The sequence below is a fragment of the Pan troglodytes genome, chromosome 1 (assembly GCF_028858775.2).
Source record: "Pan troglodytes isolate AG18354 chromosome 1, NHGRI_mPanTro3-v2.0_pri, whole genome shotgun sequence".
In the NCBI taxonomy this organism is placed as follows: Eukaryota; Metazoa; Chordata; class Mammalia; order Primates; family Hominidae; genus Pan; species Pan troglodytes.
The window spans coordinates 219996813-220015706 of record NC_072398.2 but is presented as its reverse complement, the minus strand read 5'-3'; the positions used below and the strand labels follow the sequence as shown (position 1 = coordinate 220015706).

The 18894-nt window shown below is 51.2% G+C and overlaps 1 protein-coding gene across 5 annotated transcripts in view; it reads left to right on the top strand.

The window, feature by feature from the left end:
- The window catches only part of MFN2 (mitofusin 2), a 33234-nt gene that overhangs the window by 10868 nt on the left and 3472 nt on the right, over positions 1 to 18894 (top strand). For 4 of the 5 annotated variants that reach the window (XM_514395.8, XM_009448409.5, XM_016954183.4 and 1 more), the window contains 15 exons: positions 1212 to 1347; positions 4907 to 5069; positions 6047 to 6171; positions 7518 to 7626; positions 7736 to 7843; positions 10153 to 10306; positions 10521 to 10588; positions 10734 to 10855; positions 12735 to 12861; positions 13252 to 13356; positions 13568 to 13670; positions 14454 to 14674; positions 15281 to 15436; positions 15796 to 15992; positions 18449 to 18583. In XM_514395.8, coding sequence (XP_514395.3) covers positions 1212 to 1347; positions 4907 to 5069; positions 6047 to 6171; positions 7518 to 7626; positions 7736 to 7843; positions 10153 to 10306; positions 10521 to 10588; positions 10734 to 10855; positions 12735 to 12861; positions 13252 to 13356; positions 13568 to 13670; positions 14454 to 14674; positions 15281 to 15436; positions 15796 to 15992; positions 18449 to 18583 — 2029 coding nt within the window. Of the gene's footprint in view, positions 1 to 182; positions 259 to 1211; positions 1348 to 4906; positions 5070 to 6046; positions 6172 to 7517; positions 7627 to 7735; positions 7844 to 10152; positions 10307 to 10520; positions 10589 to 10733; positions 10856 to 12734; positions 12862 to 13251; positions 13357 to 13567; positions 13671 to 14453; positions 14675 to 15280; positions 15437 to 15795; positions 15993 to 18448; positions 18584 to 18894 lie in introns of those variants that run through there. The other variant, XM_016954192.4, reaches the window with a different exon arrangement.

Genomic DNA, 18894 nt, shown 5'->3' with positions numbered 1-18894 from the left:
AGTGTGCAGAGGGGCTAAACACCCGTCTGTGTTCCAGCCAGCTGAAGCACCTGTCTGGTGCGAGTTCTAGACAGGACAGTGGTGGGATCTCACTCAGTTGCTCCTGTATGGAGTAATTTGTTGGCCATCTGCCTGTTAAGGGCACTGGGAAAAAGCAGTGCAGTGATCCAAAGGTCTGCTCACGTAGCAAACATTTGTGCACCTGCTGGGTGCTGGGATCAGATAGCGTGGCCCTCATGAGGCAGATGACACAGACAGGTGAGCTGGACAGTTACCTTATGGTGAGGTGAGAGCTGAGATGGGAGAAGTGCAGGGTGCTGGGGCACACAGAGAAGGGGTCCGGGGTCCTGACTCAGGTTAGAGGGGTGGTCAGAGAAGGCTTCCTGGGGGCAGTGCTGTCTAAGCTAGACTGGAGGCCAAGTGAGAATGAGCCACGCTGCCCCAAGGCAGTGTAGTGTGTCAGTTCTTCAGAGAGTGGGGAAGGGGTTTGGGCAGCAGGGAGTGGAGCCAGAGGGCCGAGGAAGCTGGTGAGTTTGGGGATATGGTGAGGGAGACCGTGAGGCAGCGGGTGGCAAGAGGCCAACAGGGCCAGGGCAGGGAGGGCCTCAAGAAGTGACACAGAGTGGTTAAGAGCCTGGACTTCAGAGCCAGGCTGCCTAATTCAAATCGTAGCTCTGCCTTTTACTAACTCCGGAGCCATGTTAATAAAGAGGACCAAAGGAGAGAACGAATTTGAAAAGTGAAAGGAACAGTGCCTGGCATGTGGTAAGAACTTCGTAAATATTTGTTAAGAAAAAATAAACAAGGAAGGCAGTTAACATTTAAGTATTCATCTTCTACCAGCCACCATTCACAGCATTTGTGTTTCGATTCGTTTGATCCTCACGATGGTCTCATGAAGTAGATAATGTAGTTATCTCCGTTTTGTGCTTAAGGAAACTAAGACCCAGAAAGGTTCTTTTGCTTGAGGCCACAGAGCTAGAAAGTGGTAAGAACCAGCTTCAAAAACAGGCAGTGTTGCTCCTGAGCCATCTTCTTAACCCCCACACTGTGGGGCCACCATAGAGGATCTGGAGCTCAGCCTGTCGGCTGCGGGGTGCCAGAGGTGGACTCGTTTAGGGTAAGCAGGGCCGGCGCTCTGGCCCTTCCAGACTTGTGACTGTGGAACTCCTCTGACCATGTGGTGACCCGTTTTCAATCCCCACCTCCAGACACGTACAGGAATGCAGAACTGGACCCCGTTACCACAGAAGAACAGGTTCTGGACGTCAAAGGTTACCTATCCAAAGTGAGAGGCATCAGTGAGGTGCTGGCTCGGCGGCACATGAAAGTGGCTTTTTTTGGCCGGTAAGTCCTTGAGGCACCCACCCTTTCTTTCTTCCTGGCTAGGAGGGAGGGAGGCACTTTGCGCAAGGTCACAGAACGTTCCAGGCAGGGACATGCTTCAGAATTCATTGCTTTCCTCTTAATTTATATTTTATTTATTTATTTGATTTTTGAGACAGGGTTCTCTGTCACCCAGGCTGGCAGGGACATGCTTCAGAATTCATTGCTTTCCTCTTAATTTATATTTTATTTATTTATTTGATTTTTGAGACAGGGTTCTCTGTCACCCAGGCTGGAAGCTCATTACAGCCTCGACCTCCCTGGGCTCAGGTGATCCTCCCACCTGAGCCTCCTGAGCAGCTGGGACTGCAGGTGCATGCCATCAAGCCTGACTATTTTTTTTTTATTTTCTAATTAAGGTTAAAGGCATATAATATAAAATTTACCACCTTGACCATTTTAAGCATATAATTCACTAGTAGGTATATTTGCAACCAGTCTCAAGAGCTTTTTCATCTTGCAAAACTGAAGCTTGTATTATAGCCATTAAACAATAACTCCCTGTCCCACATGTCCCTCGCCCTGGCCACCACCATTCTACTTTCTGTTCCTATGAATTTGACTATTTTAGATGTCTCACGTAAGTGGAATCATACAGTATTTGGGTTTTTTTCTCTATTCATAAAACTTTTATTCCACTTACATGAATTTAATACACGTGTTCTTAACAATTGTGCTTGTATTGTTCATGAAAATTTCGTAAGACATTAAACAAAGCTAGCCATCATCTCAGGTTATTTCCCTGTTAACTATTTTTATAGCACATGCATGTTAGGCAAGCATCAAAAAAAAAAAATTAACAAAAGCAAAGAATCTAAAAATACGCCAGGCATGGTGGCTCACACCTGTAATCCCAGCACTTTGGGAGGCCGAGGCAGGCGGATCACGAGGTCAGGAGATCGAGACCATCCTGTCTAACACAGTGAAACCCCATCTCTACTAAAAAATACAAAAAATTAGCCGGGTGAGGTGGCGGGCGCCTGTAGTCCCAGCTACTTGGGAGGCTAGGGCAGGAGAATGGTGTGAACCCCAGGAGGCGGAGCCTGCAGTGAGCCGAGATCGGGCCACTGCACTCCAGCCTGGGCGACAGTGAGACTCCGTCTCAAAAAAAAAAAAAAAATCTAAAAATAAGTTAAATACGTGTTTTTTTTTGTTTTGTTTTACTGCTAGCTTGATATACATGAAGTATTCATTTTTCCTGCATCTTTACATTTGTTCTTAGGTTGCCTAAAACATTTTAAATACAAATAAAATGAGTGTAGCAAAAATAATGAAAGCTAACAGCAGATAACTTTACAAATAATGGAGTGTGAACCATTTCTGCCCTTATCCAGATTAAAATGGGTCACAACTTTGTTTAAAGGAACACTTCCACAGCTGTAGTCAAAGGTGTGCACATTGAGATTGAGTATTCCACAGATACACATGGTTTAACATGTGATAACCATGGGGTATCTGTTTCTACCACAGCCTTGTAAGTGCTCCAAACCTTAAAGTACCCACATTTACTATACCTGTGACTGGAACCAATGATCCTTTTTATTCCCCACCAGGACAAACCAATATGTAGGCAGTTTGCTTTGCTTTGACATGGAAGCAGTTTTAACACTGGCCCTTGTGAAGCCACAATGTACCCAAAGTACTATGCCAAACATTTATAACTTGTATAATGACCAGGCATGGTGGCTCACGCCTGTAATCCCAGCACTTTGGGAGGCCAAGGCGGGCAGATCAGAAGGTCCGGAGATTGAGACCATCCTGGCTAACACGGTGAAACCCCATCTGTACTAAAATACAAAAAAAATTAGCTGGGTGTGGTGGCGGGCGCCTGTAGTCCCAGCTACTTGGGAGGCTGAGGCAGGAGAATGGCATGAACCTGGGAGGTGGAGGTTGCAGTGAGCCAAGATCACGCCACTGCACTCCAGCCTAGGTGACAGAGTGAGACTCCATCTCAAAAAAAAAAAAAAATCTAATACAAGAAAAAAGGCATCTAGACAGATTGTATGCTAGGCACATAGTGGTAGCCTGGGGAATAGGCACTGTGCCTAGAGTCTTGACCCTGATGAACTGTAACCTCAGATGTGGTCCTCTACTCCTCTGAACTATCATTTCTTCATCCTCACCTGGGAGGTATGACCCCCTACTTGGGTGAGCTAGTGGGCTTCCTGTCTCACTGGGTGCAGGTAAGGTCATTGTAGTTCTGCTCTAGTGATATGGCTGGGAAACTTCAACTCAGAATGAGAAACACTGTGTTTAGCACAGGTTGAAAGCTCTGAGACTCAGAGCAGATGAGTCTGCTGAGCAGAGCTATTCTCAAGAAGCAGAAATGGCGGGGTGCAGTGGTTCACACCTGTAATCTCAGCACTGGGAGGCTGAGGCAGGAGAATTGCTTGAGCCCAGGAGTTTGAGACCAGCCTGAGCAACATGGCAAGACCCCATCTCTACCAAAAATTTAAAAATTAGCTGGGCGTGGTGGCAGCTATAGTCTATATATAGGTGGTACCTATAGTCTAAGCTACTTGGGAGGCTGAGGTGGGAGGATCATTGAGCCCTGATGGTCGAGGCTGCAGTGAGCTGTATTCATGCCACACGCCACTGCACTCCAGCTTGGGCGAGAAAGCAAGATCCCATATCAAAAAAAACAAACAACAACAACAACAAAAAACCCCACCAGAATACATGAAAGGGGTGTGATAGGTAAGAATGAGAAAGTAGGCTGGGCATGGTGGCTCATGCCGGTAATCCCAGCACTTTGGGAGGTTGAAGCAGGCAGATCACCTGCGGTCAGGAGTTCGCGACCAGCCTGGCCAACATGGTGAAACCCTGTCTCTACTCAAAATACAAAAATTAGCCGGGCATGGTGGCACACGCCTGTAGTCCCAGCTACTTGGGAGGCTGAGGCAGGAGAATTGCTTGAACTCAGGAGGCGGAGGTTGCGATGAGCTGAGATCGTGCCACTGTACTCCAGCCTGGGCGACAGAGTGAGACTCCATCTCAAATAACAATAAAAAAAAAAAAGAATGAGAAAGTAACCTTCCCTTTAGCCTGGCAGTTGTCAGCTGGGACTGACAAGGTGGAGCTTCATGTGTAAGGAGGAGCGTGATGGGAGAAAAGCAGCGAAACATGCCCTGTGTAGGAAACACTGGGGTCATTTAGACTGAGGAAGACACTCTGGGGGTTAGTCGGTGTTTCAGGTAGGCCTGAATTAAACTTTGGAGACAGACAGACAGTCTCTATGAGTGTTGCTGAGGGTGGCTGTGCGATTCAAAGGGCAGACAGCGCGCAGTGAGCCTCTTGTAGATTGATCTGAAATGATGAACCAGGGGCATGTCAGATGTTTGGGCTTGGGGGTGTTTATTCATTTTAATAAACAGCGCCTACTCTTTGTCTCTCAGCACTGTCTGGGCACTGGCAACATTGCAGTGAATAGGGCTTTGGCCTTCCAGGCTGGTATCTGCATTGTGAAAGTAATTCAGGTCAGATACTGGTGGCTTTGCTGACAGCTGTTACTTCCTTCTAGGACGAGCAATGGGAAGAGCACTGTGATCAATGCCATGCTCTGGGACAAAGTTCTGCCCTCTGGGATTGGCCACACCACCAATTGCTTCCTGCGGGTAGAGGGCACAGATGGCCATGAGGCCTTTCTCCTTACCGAGGGCTCAGAGGAAAAGAGGAGCGCCAAGGTGAGGGTGCCAGGCTGGTTGTCAGCCCTGTGCCTGCTGGTGGAGCAAGTCTTCCGTTGTGACACGGCTGACCTCACCTCTAAGGAGGGGGCAGCACCACCCTGTGGAGGTGAATCGGAGACCCTATTTTAGATGAACATTTTGAAGGATGTAAGAGCTTCTGGGGGCTGGCGGAGGCGGTTTTCAGAAACGTGGATCACCAAGAATGAGGACCCTGCTGTTCCTCATACAGCTCTGAGTGGCCACTGACCTCTCTTCACTAATTAAGGAAGACAGTATGTGCTGTGTTCTTCCTTGGGATATTGCCAGAGAGGAATTCCTGCATTTGCTGTGTGTCTCTGACCTATCAGTCAGGGACCGACACTCTGAGTTTTCTGAGAGGCAGCTGCATTCTTGTTGGGGGCCAGATGCTCAATTTGCTTCATAAAGAATCAGTTGGCCGGGCACGGTGGCTCACGCCTGTAATCCCAGCACTTTGGGAGGCCAAGGTGGATGGATCATTTGAGGTCATGAGTTCAAGACCAGCCTGGCCAACATGGTGAAACCCCATCTCTACTAAAAATACAAAAATTAGCTGGGCTTGGTGGTAGGCGCCTGTAATCCCAGCTAGTCGCGAGGCTGAGGCAGGAGGACTGCTTGAACCCAGGAGGTGGAGGTTGTGGTGAGCCGAGATCACACCACTGTACTCCAAACCTGGGTGACAGAGCGAGACTCCGTCTCAAAAAAAAAAAAAAAAAAGAATCAATCAGTGCAGAACAGATGACTTTAGGGTGATATCCGGGAAAGAAGCTCAAAAGAGCAGTGAAGAAAGTGGGTTCTGATTGACAACTCCCAGCTGTTAACTTTTTATATGTGGAAGAAGAAAGGGTAACAGATGGGCAGCATTCCCAGCCACTGTGCTGGGATGCAGCGGCACAGGAAATCTCCTGGCCTGGTGGTTCCTCCTCAGCCTCTTTCTTTCCTTCCTCTGCCATCAGACTGTGAACCAGCTGGCCCATGCCCTCCACCAGGACAAGCAGCTCCATGCCGGCAGCCTAGTGAGTGTGATGTGGCCCAACTCTAAGTGCCCACTTCTGAAGGATGACCTCGTTTTGATGGACAGGTAAGAGGGAGGTGCCCTCCTAGGAGGTCCAAACTGGAAGGCACCAGATTTCCATTTCTGGATAATCTAGGCCAGGGTCCCTGGGCCCCATCCTTGCTCCGCTTAAGTATTACTACCTTTCAGATGGGCTCAACCAAATCCTCTGGCCTCTTGGCTTTCCTCTGGAGTCTGGTTACTATACCTATTTATCAGTACCCTGCAGATGTCCCAGGGATGGTCTGTAAAAGATAGGAGGGATGCTCAGAAGTTGGCGGGGGAGGTTCTCAATCTCAGCCCAGTGCCAGCATGTGTACTGGGGGTGGGGAGTTGTGGCGGAGTCAGAGGTGTATTTTATTTCCCTTGAAGAAACACTTTGCCTTGGCTTGGTGGACTGGTTATAACTATAGCAACATGTACAGTATTGTAGCGTTTATCTGGACTCACATCAAGTCACAACTTCACCTTAATTGTATATCATCTTTTTTTTTTTTTTTTTTTTTTTTTGAGACAGAGTCTTGCTCTGTCACCCAGGCTGGAGTGCAGTGGTGCAGTCTCGGCTCACTGCAACCTCCGCCTCCCGGGTTCAAGCGATTCTCCTGCCTCAGTCTCTGGAGTAGCTGGGATTACAGGTGCCCGCCACCATGCCTGGCTAAATTTTGTATTTTTAGTAGAGACGGAGTTTCACCATGTTAGCCAGGCTGGTCTCGAACTGCTGACTTCATGATCAGCCCACCTTAGCCTCCCAAAGTGCTGGGATTACGGGCATGAGCCACTGTGCCCCGCCTGGTATATCATCTTTAAAGTAGAATTACAAGTAATTCTGTTTTTATAAAAGCAATAGATATATGTGTTTAAAAACACTCATTTCTGCCAGGCACGGTGGCTCATGCCTGTAATCCTAGCACTTTGGGAAGCTGAGGCGGGCAGATCACGAGGTCAAGAGATCGAGACCAGCCTGACCAACATGGTGAAACCCTGTCTCTACTAAAAATACAAAAAAATTAGCTGGGCATGGTGGCGCGTGCCTGTAGTGCCAGCTACTCGGGAGGCTGAGGCAGGAGGATCGCTTGAACCTGGGAGGCGGAGGTTGCAGTGAGCCGAGATCGTGCCATTGCACTCCAGCCCGGGCGACAGAGCAAGACTCTATATCCAAAAACAAAACAAAACAAAACACTCATTTCCAGGCAATCTGGAAGGATAGGAAATGGGAAGTAAAATCCGTTAATGAGGGCCAGGCCTGATTTCTCTCCCGTCCCTGGCTTTCTCCTCCATGACCTGCCTGCCTCACAAGTCCCAGGTCTGTTCTCAGCAGGAAGAATAGGGCTCCTGCTCTGCCTGATGATTTGGTTTGCCCCTGTCACCTTTAGCCCTGGTATTGATGTCACCACAGAACTGGACAGCTGGATTGACAAGTTTTGTCTGGATGCTGATGTGTTTGTGCTGGTGGCCAACTCAGAGTCCACCCTGATGCAGACGGTAACTCCTCCTCTGCCTTCTCCCAAGCTCCCAGCACCCACTGGGCAGGCAGCTGATGGGGCCTTGGCTGTCAAGCTCCTGCTCCACCGAGGTCTTACCCTTTATCTAGGAAAAGCACTTCTTCCACAAGGTGAGTGAGCGTCTCTCCCGGCCAAACATCTTCATCCTGAACAACCGCTGGGATGCATCTGCCTCAGAGCCTGAGTACATGGAGGAGGTTCGTGCTTCTGTTTGGCAGTTTGGGGAATGCAACCCCGAGGGAGCACTGCCTGCCACTGGGGCCACTTCATGCACCCCTGGATCTAGTGACTTCCCTGAATTAATTTTATTGCCAAAGAATTCTCCAAATACTCTTCTGTGGTATCTTCTGGTGGTCTTTCCCCTCTCCCATCCACTTTGCTGGATGCACCCCCTCTTCAAGCCGCTCTCCCCTAGGCCTAAAAAGGATCCCTGCTGCATTAGTGCATCTTCAGTGCCGGTGCTCAGTTTGGTTTCTGAGGAATTAATACGGAACAGGCTCAGCTCTAGGGAGGCCTCTGGGAAAGAGGCTGGAAAGAGGAATGGAGAATAACTGGTTCTTACTGGTGACTTACAACTCTTAGCTATTTACTTATTTATTTAGAGACTGGGTTATGAGGCTGGCTAATTTTTGTATTTTTGGTAGAGATGGGGTTTTGTCATGTTGCCCACGCTGGTTTTGAACTCCTGGGCTCAAGTGATCCACCTGCCTCAGCCTCCCAAAGTGCTGGGATTACAGGCATGAGCCACCACGCCTGGCCTCACAACTCTTTAAATATGTGAAATGAAAGACAAAAGGGTAACAAACGGCATGGTGGTGCACACCTATAGGCTGAGAGAGGATCCCTTGAGAGTAGGAATTTGAAACCACCCTGGGCAACGTAGCAAAACGCCATCTCCAAAAAAATAAAGGGTAGGCCAGGCGCGGTGGCTCACGCCTGTAATCCCAGCACTTTGGGAGGCCGATGTGGGCGGATCACGAGGTCAGGAGATCGAGACCATCCTGGCTAACACGGTGAAACCCCGTGTCTACTAAAAATACAAAAAATTAGCCGGGTGTGATACTGGCAGGCGCCTGTAGTCCCAGCTACTCGGGAGGCTAAGGCAGGAGAACGGCGTGAACCCGGGAGGTGGAGCTCTCAGTGAGCTGAGATTGTGCCACTGTACTCCAGCCTGGGCGAGAGAGCGAGATTCTGTCTCACAAAAAAATAATTAAACAAATAAAGGGTAATAAGATTGATAATATGGCAATATGGGATGATAAAACATGCAGTTGCAGTCAGTAGGCCAGAGTCCAAATTATTTATTTTTTTCGAGATGGAGTTTTGCTCTTGTCACCCAGGCTGGAGTGCAGTGGCACAATCTCAGCTCACTGCAACCTCCGCCTCCAGGGTTCAAGCAATTCTCCTGCCTCAGCCTCCCGAGTAGCTGGGATTACAGGCACCCGCCACCACACCTGGCTAATTTTTGTATTTTTAATAGAGATGGGGTTTCACCATGTTGGCCAGGCTGGTCTTGAACTCCTGACCTTAGGTGATCCGCCCGCCTCGGCCTCCCAAAGTGCCGGGATTACGGGCGTGAGCCACTGTGCCCGCTTGTGACTGACACTAGGCAGTATGACTTTGTTAGCTTCCTTGACCCTTCTGGTAATCCAATTTCCTCGCCAGTGTGATGGTGTGATAAATAGACTTGTTGAGAGGATGAAATCTGTCAAAAACACCTGACATGTGGTAGGTGTCTACAAGAAGCTATTGTCACATTTTATCGGTAGAACCCCAGGATGTCAGAGCCAGGAGGGATGTTCTAGTGATGCCCACTCCTTTTATAAACAATGCCCCAGGAGGACACAGCTTGTCAGAGTATAGGTCCCAGATTTAGGTTTCTTGACCTCAGGGTTCCTTTCCTGCCAGGGCACCAAAGTGAGGCACTATATAGGCTTAACAAGAGGCAGTCTAGGGCACGTTTAAGCATTTCTGCTTGTATATGCATAAAATATCTTTGGCACGCTCACTGCCAAGTAACCCCCACACGTTGGTCTGGGAAACTTGGTGGTGAGAGAGCGGAATAGTGGGAGACATTACACTGTGTGTGTGTTTGTGCCTTTGGCTGTTGAGCCATGTGAATATATTGCCTATTCTTTTTTTTCCCTCACTCTGTCGCCCAGGCTGGAGTGCAGTGGTGCTATCTTGGCTCACTGCAACCTCCGCCTCCAGGTTCAAGCGGTTCTCCTGCCTCAGCCTCCTGAGTAGCTGGGATTACAGGCGCCTGCCACCATGCCTGGCTAATTTTTTTGTATTTTTAGTAGAGACAGGGTTTCACCATGGTGGCCAGGCTGGTCTTGAACTCCCGACCTCAAGTGATCCACCTGCCTTGGCTTCCCAAAGTGCTGGGATTACAGGCGTCAGCCACCATGCCCAGCCTCTTATGACCTATTCTTTTAATAAAAGAGGCAGGTGGGGGCTGTGGGGCCACCTACACTCACTCTGGACACATTTGTTTGGGCTCCAGGTGCGGCGGCAGCACATGGAGCGTTGTACCAGCTTCCTGGTGGATGAGCTGGGCGTGGTGGATCGATCCCAGGCCGGGGACCGCATCTTCTTTGTGTCTGCTAAGGAGGTGCTCAACGCCAGGATTCAGAAAGCCCAGGGCATGCCTGAAGGAGGTAATGATGAGAACAGATGTCCTCCTTTTCTTTGATGTTTGAGACATTTTGTCTCGTGCTGAGGAGTCTGTCAGTAGAAAATCCTTCTGAGAAGGGGATGCTGAGAAGAGCAGAGAGGCTCTTGCTCTTTAGCCAGTGGCTTGGTTTCTGGGGATTTCATTGTTTTCCTCTGCTGCCAAGTTGTTTCTGGACTAATGCAGTACAATCCTCCTAGGGGGCGCTCTCGCAGAAGGCTTTCAAGTGAGGATGTTTGAGTTTCAGAATTTTGAGAGGAGATTTGAGGTGAGTCCTCTGATTCTGGTATCTGGCGATTCTGTGCCTCCCCAGCTCCCATTGGCTGTGTCCCTGGCGGTGAAAACCAGAGTCTGGCCCTTGGTTGTAGGCCCCTGGTGGCCCCCACCTCCCTCTGTGCCTCTGTGTGTTCCAGGAGTGCATCTCCCAGTCTGCAGTGAAGACCAAGTTTGAGCAGCACACGGTCCGGGCCAAGCAGATTGCAGAGGCGGTTCGACTCATCATGGACTCCCTGCACGTGGCGGCTCGGGAGCAGCAGTAAGAGTCCAAGACTGCAGATAGGTGGAGAGGGCTGCCGAGACGAGGGTGCTCCACCCCTGCCTTGGGCAGTTAGGACACGCCTTGATGGCAGGGCTGAGTCTCTGGGCTCCCATCCAGAGCCCTTTCCCTGGCCACCAGACCGTGTTAGAACCACATAGACAGCCTGGTGAGGAGGGCGGCTGGGTGCTTCATCACCCCACCTGGTCTGTGCAGCACGATTCCCTGTGTTGGAGGTCTTGGCCCATGCCCTGCTGAGCTCTGCAGCCATTCTCAGAGCCTGAACACATTTTTCAAAACAACATTCCAGCCAGGAGCAGTGACTCACACCTGTGATCTCAACACTTTGGGAGACCAAGGCAGGAGGACTGCTTGAGGCCAGGAGTCCAGCCCAGATAATATAGTGAGATCCCATCTCTCCAAGAATTTTAAAAATCAGCTGGGTGTGGTGGCGCACACCTGTAGTTCCAGCTACTTGGGAGGCTGAGGCAGGAGGATCGCTGGAGCCCAGGAGTTCAGGGTTCCAGTGAGCTGTGATCGCACCACTGCACTCCAGCCTGGGCAACAGAGTGAGACCCTGTCACTAAAGAATAATATGAAAACACCTTGCTTCTATCACACAGAATTGACTTTCTCAATTGTTTATGTTAAGTTAAAATTTTAAAAAGTTCAGTTCCCTTTTGATTCTTTTGCACTTGTCCCAGTGTCACTCTGCCCAGAGGCACCATAATCATGAATTTACATTGTTCTATCACCCAAACAGTACTTTTTACATAAATGCTGAGGAATATGTCAGGTTTTTACATGCTTCACATGTACAGATGTGGCATGACACTGTCTGTCACTGTACCTGGCTTTGCTTTCTCAACATCATTTTTCCCTCTATCCTTGTTAGTATGTGTAGTTTGTTTATGAATAGGAACTGCTGTGGTATATTCCATTGTGAATATGCCTCATTTTCCTATGGATGGAATTTTAGATTTTTTTTTGCTATTGGAAACCCTACTGCAGTGGACATTTGTTCATGTGTCCCCTTGTGCACCTTTTTAAGAGTCTTCCTGGGGTGAGTTCCTAGGGGTGTGGCGATTCTGTTTTAGGGTACACGCGTTTCCAGTTTTAGTCAGTTTTCTTGATTGCTCTTCAGAACAGCCGTACCCATTCATTGCATGACCAGTACTGTCCATAGGCTTTCCATTTCCTCAGCCCTCACCAGAACTTCACACCTGGTCATTTTTGCCAGGCCTTGGTAGAAAATAGTGCCTTTAAAAATTTCATTTACAACTGGGCATGGTGGCTCACGCCTGTAATCCCAACACTTTGGGAGGCCAAGGTGGGTGGATCACCTGAGGTCAGGAGTTCAAGACCAGCCTGACCAACATGGAGAAACCCTGTCTCTGCTAAAAATACAAAATTAGCTGGGTGTGGTGGCGCATGCCTGTAATCCCAGCTACTCGGGAGGCTGAAGCAGGAGAATCGCTTGAACCCAGGAAGTGGAGGTTGCAGTGAGTGGAGATCGTGCCATTGCACTCCAGCCTGGGCAACTCCATCTCAAAAAAAAAAAAAAAAAATCATTTCTGTGATTACTAGTGAGGTTGAGCTTTTTTCTCTATATTAATTGGCAGAATTTATTTAAACCCCCTTAAAGCGCCCTCCCTGTTTTGTGCCCACCACCTGACCCACATGGAAGACTGAAGAGTGCATGGTTGGCTGCAGGGTCCTCTTCTTACCTGGGAAGGGGAAGGCCATGCCCCTGGGTGCGTGTGTGCAGCCCTGCCAGGCAAGATAGCGGGCAGGGCGGCGTGGGCTTTCTGGCATCCCCTCTTGCTCCTCTGCTTAGTCAGACAGGAACATGGATTTCTCACCAGTACTCTGCTTTCAGGGTTTACTGCGAGGAAATGCGTGAAGAGCGGCAAGACCGACTGAAATTTATTGACAAACAGCTGGAGCTCTTGGCTCAAGACTATAAGCTGCGAATTAAGCAGATTACGGAGGAAGTGGAGAGGCAGGTGAGAAATGAGGAGGAGGCATTCTGGGAAGATTTGGACTCCGAGTAGAGTCCAGAAGAAAGCAGACCTCCTCCTCTCAGGGACTTCTCAGCCTTTCAGAAGAAAGTTGTGGCCCTGTTTCAAGAATACAGAGCTGCCGTTTGGGTTCCATTGTCGGGTTGTGTGATGCTGGGCATGTTCCCCTTCCTCTGGACCTCCACAGATCATGTGGGCGTTTGATCAGCCAGTTTCCCAGACCCTCTCACTTCAGAGGCTTTAATTCCATAGAGGAGCTGAGGAGGCTGCTGGTTTGAGAGGAAGGATGTGCCGTCTGCTAGGATCTCTCCTGGTGCTGCAGGAGTGAACTTTGGTCTTCCTTGATACTTAACAGTGTGCTTCCTTTTGCTGTAGGTGTCGACTGCAATGGCCGAGGAGATCAGGCGCCTCTCTGTACTGGTGGACGATTACCAGATGGACTTCCACCCTTCTCCAGTAGTCCTCAAGGTTTATAAGAATGTGAGTCATGGAGCAACAGGTCCTCTTGGCAGGAGGCCCCCAAAAGTGATTCAACCCCTGTTGGTCTGGGTCAGGGCCCCCCAGCAGTGACAGTAGAAGCCACAGAGACAAGGCCCAGGCTTCCGTCAGCCTTCTGGGGTCACCTGGTGGATGTGGCCTGAAGGGAATTTTGATGGACATGCTTCTCTTAACTTCCCTCTTCTGGTGGCAGGAGCTGCACCGCCACATAGAGGAAGGACTGGGCCGAAACATGTCTGACCGCTGCTCCACGGCCATCACCAACTCCCTGCAGACCATGCAGCAGGACATGATAGGTTAGTGCCCATGGGGAACTGGGGAGCTGTGGCCCTGGGCTGCCCAAAGATCAGATGCGGAGGCCAAGCTAAAGAAATCAGGACTTTCCTTATCTGTCACTTTTAATGATGATTCAACTCGATACCTTCAGGTTCTGGGTACATGTTCTGAACTCATTCTTGTTTGCTTTTTGAGACAGAGTTGCACTCCGTAACCCAGGCTGGAGTGCAGTGGCATGATCTTGGCTCACTGCAACCTCTGCCACCTAGGTTCAAGTGATTCTTCTGCTCCAGCGTCCTGAGTAGCTGTGACTACAGGCGTGACCACCACACCTGGCTAATTTTTTTGTATTTTTAGTAGAGATGGGGTTTTGCCACGTTGGCCAGGCTGGTCTCGAACTCCTGACCTCAAGTGATCTATCTGCCTTGGCCTCCCAAAGTGCTAGGATTACAGGCATGAGCCACCGGGCCTGGCCTTGTGAACTCATTCTGTACACAGGGTTGGGGAGCCCATCTTGTGCTACTACATGGGTCTACCCTAGGCTGAGAATTGGGCCTGCTCCTTTAAGTCCACGTGAGGCATAAGTGTTAGCCGTATGGCATCTGAGTCCACACTTGCCTGGGAGAGCTGGCCTCAAGTGAGGCATGCTCAGTCTCATGGGCCAACTTGGCTGGGGTGTGGTTCCCAGGCAAAGCTGTTCAGCATCCCTGGCAGTAGCTGGTAGAGCCCTGTCTCCAAGGCTTGGTGCCGCTGTGGTGCAGGGCTGAGCTGATAAGCTTTTCCTCCATTTCTCTTCCTGACAGATGGCTTGAAACCCCTCCTTCCTGTGTCTGTGCGGAGTCAGATAGACATGCTGGTCCCGCGCCAGTGCTTCTCCCTCAACTATGACCTGAACTGTGACAAGCTGTGTGCTGACTTCCAGGAAGACATTGAGTTCCATTTCTCTCTCGGATGGACCATGCTGGTGAATAGGTTCCTGGGCCCCAAGAACAGCCGTCGGGCCTTGATGGGCTACAATGACCAGGCAAGCAAAGTTCCTCACCTCAAGGGCATTGTGGGGGGTCAGTCTGTACCCCGCCTCCAGACACGGGAACCATTCTAAAACGGGGGTTCCCTAAGGTCAGCAGCTGTGGTGGTGTGCCCCACCACCCAGTATACCACAGACAGAATTTTTGCTACTGATTGACCTGGATTTGTTCTAAGCAGTGATACTTGTGAAATGACAGATGCTAGTATTTTTCTCTAATACACATTAAAGTAAGTATGTAACTATTAAAAATAGACGACTTTAAAAATAACCACCTACATACAACTATTTTAAAGTTCAGATTTTAAAAACATTCATCTCTAAACCACTTGAGTTGTCACATGTACTGCCCTCTGTACACATCCCACACTCGGGGAAGCTGCCAGGCGGGTCAGGATGGCTCCTGCTCACATTTTGCACGTCCCGTGGTGCTCACCTGAGGGTCTCCTCTGCTACATCCGAAGCTAGTTGTCCCCTTTTTGCCTTTTGGAAATTGAAGAGCCACTCTGTGTCCCTGTTCCCCAGACTAGGGCAACACTGAGGGTTCACGTGAATGAGAGACTCAATACGTCCCCCTCACCCCTCTCATGTTTCTCTCCTCAGGTCCAGCGTCCTATCCCTCTGACGCCAGCCAACCCCAGCATGCCCCCACTGCCACAGGGCTCGCTCACCCAGGAGGAGTTCATGGTTTCCATGGTTACCGGCCTGGCCTCCCTGACATCCAGGACCTCCATGGGCATTCTTGTTGTTGGAGGAGTGGTCAGTGACCAGTTCTGCTCGGGAAGGTGGGGGCGGAGGGCAGGTGGGCGGGGCCTGAGGGCTAGGTTCCTGCAGTGGCCCCTGCATTGGGCCACACTCCACAGTCCACTGCATACTTTCTCCTCTGTGATTGCATGGGGAGCGCTTACTCCCTCACCAAGTTACCCTCACTTCCTGCTGGAGATGGTCCCAGACCTTCTGGCCTCAGTGGGATCAAAGGAGACATTGAAAGAGGAACTCAGAGTAGAAATATGAAGGCTCCTTGACTGGGGCCCTTCAGATGGCCCTGGTAGTGATGGGCCCCAGAGGAGGGTGGGCCACAGAGAGGCTGCACTCCAGGCTGACCATGTGCTCTGCAGGTGTGGAAGGCAGTGGGCTGGCGGCTCATTGCCCTCTCCTTTGGGCTCTACGGCCTCCTCTACGTCTATGAGCGTCTGACCTGGACCACCAAGGCCAAGGAGAGGGCCTTCAAGCGCCAGTTTGTGGAGCATGCCAGCGAGAAGCTGCAGCTTGTCATCAGCTACACTGGCTCCAACTGCAGCCACCAAGTCCAGCAGTGAGTGGCCCTATCGGACCCCAGCAGGGGACTTCCTTTAGGCAGGGTCAGCCCCATCTCTCTTCCACACTGGCCTGGAAGCCACTGGGTCCTGAGCATCGTAGACCCTGGGCCTTCAGGTGTGCAGGGCCAGCTTTGAGGCCAGTGATGGGGAGAGGGGTCTCCCAGGGACACTTTGCGTCTTGGGCTGGGACGGGGTAGGGCCTCTGGGCCCCTTGGTGAGGAAGAAATGGGAAGGCAAGAGATATTCCTAGTAGGAGTTTTAGAGGTTGCCTTGAAGAGCTTGGGCTGTGGATGTAGTTTTGAAGTTTTTGAACCCAGCCTGCTCTTCGTGCACATCTTAGGTCAGGTGGGAATCTATTGCCTAATCTGGGGTGGTGGGGATGAATATCCTCGCTTCCTTTTTTTTATTGTGTGTGGCAGACCCTTTGCTCTAGACATTTTGCACCTAATTATTTCTCTGACTCTTGGAGGTAGATGTTGTCTTATAGCCATCTCCTTTTTCTTTTTTTTTTTATTGATCATTCTTGGGTGTTTCTTGCAGAGGGGGATTTGGCAGGGTCATAGGACAATAGTGGAGGGAAGGTCAGCAGATAAACAAGTGAACAAAGGTCTCTGGTTTTCCTAGGCAGAGGATCCTGGGGCCTTCCACAGTGTTTGTGTCCTTGGGTACTTGAGATTAGGGAGTGGTGATGACTCTTTAACGAGCATGCTGCCTTCAAGCATCTGTTTAACAAAGCACACCTTGCACCGCCCTTAATCCATTTAACCCTGAGTGGACACAGCACATGTTTCAGAGAGCACCGGGTTGGGGGTAAGGTCATAGATCAACAGCATCCCAAGGTAGAAGAATTTTTCTTAGTACAGAACAAAATGGAGTCTCCTATGTCTACTTCTTTCTACACAGACACAGCAACAATCTGATTTCTCTATCTTTTCCCCACATTTCCCCCTTTTCTATTCGACAAAACCGCCATCGTCATCATGGCCCGTTCTCAATGAGCTGTTGGGTACACCTCCCAGACGGGGTGGCGGCTGGGCAGAGGGGCTCCTCACTTCCCAGAAGGGGCGGCCGGGCAGAGGCGCCCCCCCACCTCCCGGACGGGGCGGCGGCCGGGCGGAGGCGCCCCCACCTCCCTCCCTGACGGGGCGGCTGGCCGGGCGGGGGCTGACCCCCCACCTCCCTCCCGGACGGGGCGGCTGGCCGGGCGGGGGCTGACCCCCCACCTCCCTCCCAGACGGGGTGGCTGGCCGGGCGGGGGCTGCCCCCCCACCTGCCGGATGGGGCGGCTGCTGGGCGGAGACGCTCACTTCCCAGACGGGGGCGGCTGCCTGGCGGAGGGGCTCCTCACTTCTCAGACGGGGCGGCTGCCGGGTGGAGGGGCTCCTCACTTCTCAGACGGGGCGGCCGGGCAGAGACGCTCCTCACCTCCCAGACAGGGTCGCAGCTGGGCAGAGGCGCTCCTCACATCCCAGACGGGGCGGCGGGGCAGAGGCGCTCCCCACATCTCAGACGATGGGCGGCCGGGCAGAGACACTTCTCACTTCCTAGATGGGATGGCAGCCGGGAAGAGGCGCTCCTCACTTCCCAGAGTGGGCAGCCGGGCAGAGGGGCTCCTCACATCCCAGACGATGGGCGGCCAGGCAGAGATGCTTCTCACTTCCCAGACGGGGTGGCGGCCGGGCAGAGGCTGCAATCTTGGCACTTTGGGACGCCAAGGCAGGCGGCTGGGAGGTGGAGGTTGTAGCAATCCGAGATCACGCCACTGCACTCCAGCCTGGGCAACATTGAGCACTGAGTGAACGAGACTCCGTCTGCAATCCCGGCACCTCGGGAGGCCGAGGCTGGCAGATCACTCCCAGTTAGGAGCTGGAGACCAGCCCGGTCAACACAGCGAAACCCCGTCTCCACCAAAAAAATACGAAAACCAGTCAGGCATGGCGGTGCGTGCCTGCAATCGCAGGCACTCGGCAGGCTGAGGCAGGAGAATCAGGCAGGGAGGTTGCAGTGAGCAGAGATGGCGGCAGTACAGTCCAGCTTCGGCTCGGCATCAGAGGGAGACCATGGAAAGAGAGGGAGAGGGAGCGGGAGAGGGAGGAGAGGGAGAGGGCCATCTCCTTTTTCAAAATCAAGAAACTGAGATTTGAAAAATACTGACGTGTCCCCTGCTACTCGGCTGATGAGCAGCAGAGTCAGGATCTCTTGTGCCCAAACCAGGGTGCACAGCTCTGTGCTGTTGCTTCTCAGGCCGTGGTGATGCTGAGTGTGTTTGGTTGTTATGATTATTCACAGTCTCAGCAGGGTGTATGAGATTCTGCCAAACCAGGCCTGGCTCAGGGCAGAGCTGCTGGCAGGGATATAGACAGGCCCAGCTGCTCCCTACTGTGGGTGGGTTAAGCCACCAGTGGCATCTTGCTCCACACACCCCAACTGGTCCCTTCTCTCTCCTCCCCAGGGAACTGTCTGGGACCTTTGCTCATCTGTGTCAGCAAGTTGACGTCACCCGGGAGAACCTGGAGCAGGAAATTGCCGCCATGAACAAGAAAATTGAGGTTCTTGACTCACTTCAGAGCAAAGCAAAGCTGCTCAGGTGAGGCTGGCCTGCGTGGCCAAAGGTTAGGGCTCCAGGGTGCAGCCCAGGCACACTGGGGCTCAGCTGCTGGGCTTGCGTCTTGGGTGTGGACACAAATTTTTCTGGTGGGGATTTAGCTCATTCGTGTTAGATGTGTACCATGGGCTGGGCACGGTGGCTGATGCCTATAATCCCAGCACTTTGGGAGGCTGAGGTAGGTAGATCACCTGAGGTCAGGAGTTTGAGACTAGCCTGACCAACATGGTGAAACCCCATCTCTACTAAAAATACAAAGATTAGCTGGTCGTGGTGGTGTGTGCTTGTAATCC